The 11,520-nt window shown below is 38.7% G+C and overlaps 2 protein-coding genes across 2 annotated transcripts; one reads left to right on the forward strand and one right to left on the reverse strand.

The window, feature by feature from the left end:
* The first annotated feature begins 472 nt into the window (after positions 1 to 472).
* Positions 473 to 1,420, forward strand: LOC130042013 (olfactory receptor 4E1). The gene has a single exon (XM_056134351.1). It carries the CDS (start codon positions 473 to 475, stop codon positions 1,418 to 1,420), a length of 948 nt encoding a protein of 315 aa, XP_055990326.1.
* An 8,740-nt stretch (positions 1,421 to 10,160) lies between these two features.
* On the reverse strand, positions 10,161 to 11,096 carry LOC130041675 (olfactory receptor 1509). Its single transcript, XM_056133922.1, has one exon. It carries the CDS (start codon positions 11,094 to 11,096, stop codon positions 10,161 to 10,163), a length of 936 nt encoding a protein of 311 aa, XP_055989897.1.
* Between the last annotated feature and the right edge of the window lie 424 nt (positions 11,097 to 11,520).

Genomic DNA, 11,520 nt, shown 5'->3' on the forward strand with positions numbered 1-11,520 from the left:
TTTCTTTCTAGCCAAAGTTGTTTTATGTTTCTTTGTGAATCCAGATAGTTTATTCTACTATTCTGAAAGTGTTTTTTAAGTGCTGAGCATTATTTAAGAAGTGAAATAGGACTTCTTTTTAATGTTTTATTTCATTATATTTTCCCATTCCCTTCCATATGTTGTTAATATTATAGTTGCAATACAGGGGGTTGTACACATGACTGAGGTTTCAAAGGTCACATCAGTCATGTGGGGGTTATTACATTCAAAAGCAATTTGGGACAATTCTAGGAAAATAACATGTATGCAAGACAGATACGCTACCACTGAGCCACTTCCTGGAACCCATGAAATGGGTTTTAAAACAAGATATTTTGTTCCTATAAACTCTAGATAAAGGAACGGAAAGCATAAATACAAGAACTTAAATGATAAAATAATATAAATTTATATTTTTCCCCTAATACTTGCAGGAGTATCAGCAAAAAGAATGGAAGAGGCCAACTTATTTAATCAAACTACTTTCGTGGCATATTTTCGACTTCGAGGTTTATCTGTAAACCAGAAGGTACAGATGGTTGTGTTTGCCATATTTCTTGTTTTTTATGTCCTGACACTGATTGGAAACATTCTCATTGTCATAACTATTATTTATGATCGCCGGCTCCATACCCCTATGTATTTCTTCCTCAGCAACCTGTCTTTTATCGATGTCTGTCACTCTACTGTCACTGTCCCCAAGATGTTGATGGACACTTGGTCAGAGGAGAAACTCATCTCCTTTAATGCCTGTGTGACTCAGATGTTCTTCCTGCATCTCTTTGCCTGCACAGAGATCTTTCTTCTCACTGTCATGGCCTATGACCGATATGTGGCTATTTGCAAACCCCTACAGTACATGACAATAATAAGCTGGAAAGTATGTGTGCTGCTGGCTGTGGCGCTCTGGGCAGGGGGAACTATCCACTCCATAGCCCTGACCTCCCTTACTATCAGGCTTCCTTACTGTGGTCCTGATGAGATTGACAATTTCTTCTGTGATGTACCTCAGGTGATCAAATTGGCCTGCACTGACACCCACATCATTGAGATCCTGATTGTCTCCAACAGTGGACTGATCTCTGTGGTCTGTTTTGTGGTCCTCGTGGTGTCTTATGCTGTCATCCTGGTGAGTCTTCGGCAGCGGATCTCTGAGGGTAGGCGGAAGGCCCTCTCCACTTGTGCAGCCCACCTGACTGTAGTCACTCTGTTCCTGGGACACTGCATCTTCATCTACTCCCGCCCGTCTACCAGTCTCCCAGAGGACAAGGTAGTGTCTGTGTTTTTCACCGCTGTAACACCCCTGCTGAACCCCATCATCTATACGCTTAGGAATGAAGACATGAAAAATGCCTTGAACAAATTAATGGGGAGGCCAGAAGGGAAAGAAAAAAAATAAAATTGTCTAAGTTTTTAACATGCTTGGTGTTCCACATCAAAGAGATGCCTTGCAAAGAGTAAGTTATAGGCCATATTAACCAAACTATATGACTTAGAAAACTATATTCTTCCCAACACCTGACAATCTTAGTAATAACAATGGTTTTTTTTAATATCTTCCATATACTTACAAATTATTCTAGGCAATTTGTATTACCGTAGCTCTCACTGCAACTCTTGTGAGGTAGGTATTATTATGCTTGCTTACATCTGAAGAAACTAAAGTGCAGAATGCTAATAGCATGGCCAAGGTCACCCAACCAGAAAATGATAAAGGTTGGATGTTAATCCAAATATACCAGTAAAAGCCAAAGGCTATTTTTATCACATCGTGTTGCCTCTCTTCACTTCTGGTTGAGGGTCGTAATCAAGATTTACACAAGCCATCAAATTTCCAGGAGAACATCTATACTTCATTCATTCATATTCTTATCCAAATAACTTAGGAAACACTGGAAAATCAAAGTTATAAGATCAAATTCATTAAAGTCATGCATTTAAATTCATAAAAAGAAGGATTCGATCTATTTTATGTACTGTGGTCTTTTGAGGTTTTGGCAATGTTTCCTTTTTGACTAATAAAGTATTTTTCCTTGAGAAAAAAGAAAAGACTTCAAGCCAGGGACGTAGTTTAGGTAACAGAGCACATATCTTATATGTATGAGATCCTGATTAAATTACACACACACACACACACACACACACACACACACACACACACACACACCTTCATTTGACATTTATTTACTAAGCAAGTACCATATGCTAAATCTAAGTTTATAGTCATAGACTATACCTCCTCCTTTGTATTGTTTAGAGTCTAGTGAAAATAGAAAACAAAAATATGAACAAAGTGCAGAGGAGATAGCTCAAAGGCATGCTTTGCCTGTGGAAGATCTGGGCTCAATCCTCACACTACATGGATCCCTGAGCACTGCTGGGAACAACCCTTGAGCGCTAAGCCAGGGAAAAAGTATTTAAGGTGTTGAAGTTGAATAAAAAGATAATCTATATTCAACATCCTGAGCCTAGTTGTGTTAACACACATTGAATTGTAGCATGGTGATCCTAAGCATGCTAAGCCCCCTAAAGGATGTTCTGAGTAGACTAGGAAAGTAGAATCTAACAGGAGGATAGTTTATGCAACAGAGTTTCAGTTACCTCTATATATAAAAAACATAACTTGTTGGATCCCAATACTTTTTCCAACTTCATCAAAGAAAAAGACATACTTAAATGATGCTCAGATTTCCCAGGCATTCAGTGAGGATAAGATCAATGAACTCATGAGCCTTGACAATCATCTCATATTTTTATGGGGTTTGTTTTTTTATTTTTTGTTTGTTTGTTTGTTTGTTTTTGTTCTGTCAGCAAATATATTGAGAAGGAAAGCTCAACAATACAAGCTATTTCAGATGTAGAGAGGCATGCTTACAAAAGCATCTATAGGGTTTCTGGGTAGCACAAGTTAACTTACAGGAGACAAATCTAACAATTAATAGAGTAATCCCTTCCCTAAAGATAATGCTTTTTTAGTATAAAACCACATTGACTGAGACTGCTTGGTAGAATAGCTGAGCTGAATTTGAAAGTTACAGAATGGTTATGATAAAAATTGTTTTTATTATAGAGAGTGGTGGACAATAAAGGTCCATATAGTCTTATGCAGAAGTCAATACAATGGGAACACATGCAATGTAATATACAAGACAATGCTTCAGGGAAGTCCTTAAAGTGGTAACTAGTAAAATGACAATAGAACAACAGTGAGTGGCAATCATGTTTGGTCTATAGTCTATTTTCAGCATGCTTCTCCCATCTTGGGCGGATCCTCCTAACACCCTTTATTTGCTGCTCCCTTCTCTATCTGAGCTGCCTTTTCCCCTAGCATGTGTGGCTGGCCTCCAAGCCATAGAATGAACCTCCTGGTACTTATCTCGGCTATTCTTGGGTCTTAGTCTCCTATTTTGTTACTTTATGTTCCCCAGATGAATGCAATCTTTCTATGTCTGTCCCTCTCTTTCTGACTCATTTCGCTTAGCATGATACTTTCCATGTAGTACCACTTGTATGTAAATTTCATGACTCGTCTTTTCTAACAGCTACATAGTACTTCATTGTGTAGATGTACCAAAGTTTCTTTAACCAGTCATCTGTTTTGGAGCACTCAGGTTTTTTCCAGATTCTAGCTATTTTACACATAACTTTAGGAATTGACATTTGTTTTTAAATTTGCAGGTAATGTTGTTTAGATATTTTCATAAATGTCTCCCAGTTTATTTAATATGCATCATCTAATTTTTGTCCTTTGAATACTTTGCCATTTCAATCACTTCTTACCCTTTTGCCAGAGTTACTTACTGTATCTACATGGTCTGGCTTCCAGTTTTCTGGAGCTATGTTTCTTAACATTTTTGTGATGTTCCCCAACCCCCAACCCTCATCTTTGTTTTCTTCTTGTGCCTTTCCATTCTACCAGATTACCCCCTAGACTCCTGCCATGACCTCCCATTTACATCATTTTCACCTGTTGCCCCTTGGATTAAGGCCCCAGTTGAGAAACATTAGAGTACTCATGAGCATTGTTTCTGTAAGATAATAGAACTCAGTAGAGTAGTGGCCAAGGACCCAAACCAATCATAATTTCTTTCAGAATAATTTATAAATATTAGAATTGATGTTTTAATATATGTATATTCTATCTTATTACATGAATTTTATTTAAGCTGATATTATGACAATTTTATTTAGCAGATTTCTGTTCAAATCCTATTCTCCTAACACGATATATTAATATATTAACATCCTCTTTACCTAATGAGATTGCCATGCAGTCTTCTTCACATAGACTTACCATTCCACTGATATACTTCACCCCAAAGACACTAGTTAATTCAGGAAATCAATAGTTTTAGAATTATATAAACCCACACATCCTCATAACTATTTTCACCTTGTTTTTTCAAATAAACTTCAGAATATTTTTGGAAATTTTATCCCAAAAATTCTGTGGTGGTTTATAAGTACATTGAAATACAGAAATCAATGTAAGAAGGTCATTTTTTCCCTTTTTTTGAGGAAAAAAGAGAATACAAATAAAAATGTACTGATTTTTTATTGGTGCTATTACAGTTTATCACAAACTTAGAAGCTTAAAACAGCATAAATGCATTACCTTACATTCTATGAGTTAGAAATTCAATGGGTTAAAATCAATAGTTTGGTGGTGATTGTAATGTGGTAACATTATACTCTTAAAATATATAAACATAAAAGTCTTGTAAACCATTGTTACCTTGATAAACTCAAAAGATTAAAAATTAAAGATAGCATATTTGATGTACTATATTATATTTAATAGCACTGTAGCACTGTCCTCTCGTTGTTCATAGATTTGCTCAAGCGGGCACCAGTAATGTCTCACAACAAATTGTGTGACTTGTTGTTACTGTTTTTGACATATCAAATACGTCACGGGTAGCTTGCCAGGCTTTGCCATTATATTTCATAATATAAATAAATATATAAATTCAAAAACCAGGAGTCAATGAGTCTGTAATTATTTTTTATTTCCAGCTCTATTGAGGTATAACTGAAAAAAATTTATATTTGGTCCAAAGGCAACAGAAATGAGAACTCCAGTCATGATAGGATGCTTATTCTGATGGGAGAGATGGGAGAGGATATTAATTTGTGGAAGGGGAGACACAAATACAGTGGACATTCTGATGACAGGTGTGGTGCAAGAACATTTTGTGTACGAAAGCCTACCATTAACAGTATTGTAAATCATGGTGCCTAAAATAAAATGTTTAAATAATATTTATATTCGTCTGGAGCGATAGCACAGCGGGTAGGGCGTTCGCCTTACAAGCGGCCAACATGGCAGACCCGAGTTCAATTCCTCCGCCCCTCTCAGAGAGCCCGGCAAGCTACCGAGAGTATTTGATATGCCAGACACAGTAACAACAAAGTCTCCAATGGAGACGTTACTGGGCCCGCTCGAGCAAATCGACGATCAACGGGAGGACCTTTACTTACTTTACTTTACTATATTCGTATTTGAAACACACAATCAAGTGATTACATACATGTATACATTGTAAAATTTTGTCACAATAAAACTAATTACATACATCCCTTCCATAACTTAAATAGTTATGGTGGGAGAAGTTCTGACTGAGGACAAAAGTACTTATGAGCTACTATTTTAGCAAATTTTAGGGATATGGCACAATATTATTATCTATAGTTGCCACATTATACATTATATCCCCCAAATTTATTCATCTTAAAACTCTTGTGACTAAATCCTTTTCTGAAGGCTGTAGAATAGAATCCATTTCCTTCCCTCATCTAGCTTCTAGGTTCCTGGGGATTCCTAAGTTCCTGACTTCTTCCTCCCATCTTCAAAATAAGCAACTTAAATCTACTATCTTTCATACTTCACATTCTTCAGCATATGTTTCTCTGCTATTCTTTTACCTCCCTTTTTCATTGTAGTTTTTAGGACCATATATAGTGATTTTCAAGAGATACTCCCAGTATAGTGCTCTAGAGCTATTCTCAGGGGTGTTCAGGGGATCATGTAATGCCAGAAATTGAGCCCAAGGCTCCTCCATGTAGAGTATGCATACCAACCTTTTCTATCTCTTTGGCTCACCCTTCTCATTTTTAAAATCCTTATGATGACTTTGGGTTTATCTGTCTCTAAATTTTAAAAAATTAATTAAAAAAAAATTAAAAGGCCCTCCCGTTGATCGTGGATTTGCTCGAGCGGGCCCAGTAACGTCTCCATTGGAGACTTTGTTGTTACTGTGTTTGGCATATCGAATACTCTCGGTAGCTTGCCGGGCTCTCCAAGAGGGGCGGAGGAATCGAACTCGGGTCGGCCATGTTGGCCGCTTGTAAGGCGAACGCCCTACCTGCTGTGCTATCGCTCCAGCTCTAAATTTAAGGTTAAATAATTAATAAACAGTTCCATTTGAAACCTTAATTTCCTTTGCTATGAAAATTAACATTTTACAGTTTCCATAGATTATTTCAGAGGGATAGTAGAGCACTTGCTTGCACACAACCAACTTGAATTCAATTTGCCGCACCCCACAAAAGGTTCCCTGAACTCTTCCAAGAATGATTCCTGAGCACCAAGCCAGGAATCAGCCCCAAAACACATTGCAAGGTGTGGCCCAACAACAAAAGCAAACCAGCAACTAGAATATAGACATCTTTGGGAGACCATTACTCTGCTGATCTATGCCATCTATACTCTTTTCTTGTCATTTTTGCAAATTTCAAGAATTTCAAACTAAATTTAGTTTTCAATTGTAATAAATATTTCATTACTATTCCAAGATTTTTTTTGGCTTTTTGGGTCACACCCAGCAATGCACAGGGGTTACTCCTGGATCTGCACTCATGAATTATTCCTGCTAGTGCTCAGGGAACCATATGGGATGCTGGGAATCGAACCCGGGTCAGCCATGTGCAAGGCAAACACCCTACCTGCTGTATTATCTCTCCAACCCTTGTTCCAAGATTTTTTAATTTTATTAATTATTTATTTTAATGTAGACAAAAGCCACACCCGTTGATAGAATTCTAGAGTTGAAATTGACAGGATAACAAAGCTCCCAGGGCTGGAGCAATAGCACAGCGGGTAGGACGTCTGCCTTGCACGCAGCCAACATGGCCGACCCGAGTTCGATTCCTCCGCCCCTCTCGGAGAGCCCGGCAAGCTACCGAGAGTATTCGATATGCCAGACACAGTAACAACAAAGTCTCCAATGGAGACGTTACTGGGCCCGCTCAAGCAAATCGACGATCAACGGGAGGGCCTTTACTTTACTTTACTTTAAGTATAAAAACATCAATATTTTATGTGAAAATTGTTATATCTGATCAAGGGGTTGTTAAGTTCTTGTCTAAGAATTTATTAAGCTATTTGTTGCTAGTTAACCCTTCTGTGCTATTATTTTTGTTTGTTGAGTTTAGTTTGGTATGTTATTTTTCCATCTAATTGGGTATGCTCCTACTGGAATGCCACAGACACATGCCAGAGACTTCAGGACTTATGATGTGGGCCAATGAGTGGACATGGTAGTGGCTGTGGGAGGTGGATATACTTCTGAGGCTTCAAGAAATATGAATACAGAAAATGGCTGCCCACACCGACTCCAAGAAACACCAGAGTTCTCAACCTGGGCACCGGGGTAGCTGAAATTATTCGCAATTTGGCGTCTCTGCAAAGAATATTCTTGAAGTGGTAGAGTTAAGCCCTTGGTGTGGGCATAGCTTCCAGGACTTTGGCAGGATGAGTACTTGCCCTGCCCACCTCCTGAAGGCCACCTGGAGTTTTCAGCAGCTAGGGACCAGTGATTTCATGAATTCTAGCTGATTGGCCTGCATCTCCAGGGAGACTGATTCAGGAATCAGTATAGCAGGGCGAGTAGGTGAATTAAAATGGCAGTTGTCTGTTCCAGGTCTTAAAAATTCTGATCTATTTTTTGTTTTATTTTATTTTATTTTATTTCTTTTTGGGTCACACCTGGCAATGCACAGGGGTTACTCCTGGATCTGCACTCAGGAATTACTCCTGGCAGTGCTCAAGGGACCACATGGGATGTTGGGAATCGAACCTGGGTTGGACGCATGCAAGGCAAACGCCCTACTCGCTATGCTATCATTCCAGCCTCTATTTTTTATTTAACATCACTATTCCATATGTTTTGCTATTGTAAACTTCAAAAAATCACAATTTTATGAAACTTGATCACTTGATCACTTGACTTCCCGTTAATCGTCAATTTGCTCAAGCGGGCGCCAGTAACGTCTCCATTTGTCCCTGTCGCATGCTAGTGTAGCCCAATGGCGTCTTTTCACTCTAGGAACATGAAGAGCCTCAAACCGATTGTTCATGATCTTGATGAAGAAGTCTGAGCATCTGGTAGGTGGGCGGCCACGCGGTCTTTTGACATCCCGTGGAATCCAGTTGGTAACAGCTCTAGTCCAGCGGTCGTCTCTAAATCTCATTATGTGACCAGCCCATCTGATTTTTGACACCTTGGCAAACGAGACAGCGTCCCTGGTTCTTGATCGTCGACGAAGGTCGGAACCCCGGATTCTTTCTCTCATTTGAGAGAAACGTGATATTCCAAGCATAGCTCTTTCAATTCTTCTTTGGGAGACCTGAATAGTGTTCTCATCCTGTTTGCATAGGGCCCAGGTTTCTGAGGCATATGTTAATGCAGGAAGAGCAGTGGAATCAAAGAGATGTGCCCAGAGCCAGAGGTTCTTCATCCTTTTAGCTATTTCTTCAACGCTCTTGAAGGCGTTCCAAGCCGCTCTCTTCCTCCTGTGCAGCTTGGGTGCCAGGTCATTTGTCATGTTGACTTCTCGACCTAGGTACACATAGCTGTTGCATTCGGAGATAGTCGTTCCATTGAGAGCGAATGGGGCGTCAGGAACGAGGCTGTTTCTCATAAACATTGTCTTCATAAGATTCAGCTGCAGTCCAACCTTTCCACACTCACGGTCGAAGTCGACCAGCATTTGTGCTGCTTGGCTAATGTTTGGTGTTATTAAAACAATGTCATCAGCAAAGCGGAGGTGGTGTAGTTGCTGACCATCTACATAAATTATTAAATTATTCCAATAAATTATTCCAGTAAATTATTTATTTCAATAAATTATTAAATTATTTTAATAAATTATTCCAGTAATTTATGAAACAGGGGTGTAATATGATACATTTATATTCCCATTCATTTCATTTATCACACCAAATAGTTTTTAAAAAAATCAACCTCAAAATCTCAAAAGCATCGTTCATGTAAAAGCTTCTGGCAGATATGGGAAGTTAGGGAAAAGTTGTATTTCTATATTCCAGAGATTTATAGACAACTTCACAAAACCCCAGACCAATTGGTCTAAGGAAAAACACCATTTGGAAGCTTGTTATATATGCAGAATCTCAGGTTCCGTCCTAGACCTACACAATCAAAACACGAATTTTAAAAGACCCACCAAGTGATGCACTGACCCAAGTTTGATCTCCAACACTGCATATGGTTCCCCCAGCACTGCCAAGAGTGATTCCTGAACACAAAAACACGCGGAAGTTTTGAGCACAACCAATCCTACCTCTCTCTCTCCCTCTCTCTCTCTCTCTCTCTCTCTCTCTCTCTCTCTCTCTTTCTCCCCTCTCCCTCTCCCCTCCGTCTGTCTGCCTCTCTCTCTCACACACACACATTCACACACACGATATAGATGGATGGCTGAGTTTCAAAACAATAAAATTTAATTTATATAAGTAACTCGAACACATACTTGAGTGCATAACCAAAAACAATATAATATAAAAAAAAACACAGGTCTACAGTATAGCTTCCCAAAGACAATAACCCACAGAACAGTATAAATCAAAAAAGTAAGCACTCCCATAACTATACCTGTTCCTAAAAGTGAGTCTGTGCCCCTAATTGTGTTGACTGCTGAAATTTTCTTTAGACTGTTTCACGTTCTTTTCTTTTTCATGTGTCATCCGGAGCTATTCCTTTATTTAAGCAACAGTGAATAAGTCTCTCTCTTCAGGCAGAAGGCTACTCCAATCTGTCATTTCATCTGAGTATTTTTTTGACTTTTAATTTCTCACTAAATATATGACCATAATGTGTCTGCAATCCAGAATCTATCACGTATCATGATTTCTTAGAAAACACTTGTCTCTGTCTGAGTTGCTTAATGGCACTTTTTACTTCCATATTCCTCAAAGTGTAAATGAGGGGATTTAGCAAAGGGGTGACCAGTGTGTAGAAGACAGCGACCACTTTATCAATAGAGTAGCTGGTATCTGGGCGAGTGTAGATGAAAATGCATGGTCCAAACAAAAATACAACCACCAAGAAATGGGAAGAACAGGTGGACAGGGCTTTTCGGCGTTCTTCAGGTGACCTCTTTCTCAGAGAAAGCAGGATAACAGTGTAGGATGTGACCAAAGCCAGGAAACAAACAAGAGAGATGGTTCCACTGTTGGAAACAATCAGCATTCCTGTGACATATGTATCAGTACAAGCCAACTTAATGACTGAAGGCACATCACAGAAGTAGCTATCAATAATGTTGGGTCCACAGTAAGGCAAACGAATTGTCAAGAAGGTCTGCACCAGTGAGTGAATGGTACCTCCCAACCAGAGAGCAAAGACCAGCTGTACGCAGAGCTTCATATTCATCACAGTGGAGTAATGTAATGGAGTGCAGATGGCTACGTAACGATCATAGGCCATAATAGTCAGCAGAAAGATCTCGGCACAGGCAAACAGATGTAGAAAGAAAAGCTGTGCAATGCAGTTGTCAAATGATATGGTCTTTCTCTCCAAAAGAAAGCCCTCCAGCATCTTGGGTACAGTGACAGATGAGTGGCATACGTCAATAAAAGACAGGTTGGTCAGAAAGAAATACATGGGAGTGTGGAGACGTGGAGTAAAAATGATGGTAACCATGATGGTAATGTTCCCCAGAAGAGTTAGGGCATATGTGATTGAGAAGGTCACGAAGAATACTAGCTCAAGCACCCAGTTATCCGTGAGTCCTAAGAAAACAAATTCAGTCACTCTTGTTTGGTTGAAAGCATCCATCAAATGAGTTTTCAAAAAAACCTAGAGAAGGGGAAAAAAGTTAATTTAGCTTTATTATTATAAGAGTGGAACTAATTAATTGACTTTACTTTTCTATTTGAACTACTTATATATAACCAGGGCATGTAGAGTATAAGACCAGATTATAGAGTATAAGACCATATTACACATGGCTTATATTCTATAAGAATTTTATAGAGTACAATAATTGTTAAAATACACACATATGTATCAGAATCCAAACCAGCCATTTCAGACACATTATTCTATTGAACCACAATCTCACCACAATATAGGCATTACAGTTTCTATCTTGTAAGTGGAATAATTGAGTCTTGACAAAATTAAGTTGCTCAATATTTGAGTCATTAGTTAGCTAACTATCTTTCTGTCAGAATACATCTCATAGTCAAAATCATTTACC

The sequence above is a fragment of the Sorex fumeus genome, unplaced genomic scaffold, assembly GCF_029834395.1.
Source record: "Sorex fumeus unplaced genomic scaffold, SorFum_2.1 ptg000098l, whole genome shotgun sequence".
NCBI classification, from domain to species: domain Eukaryota; kingdom Metazoa; phylum Chordata; class Mammalia; order Eulipotyphla; family Soricidae; genus Sorex; species Sorex fumeus.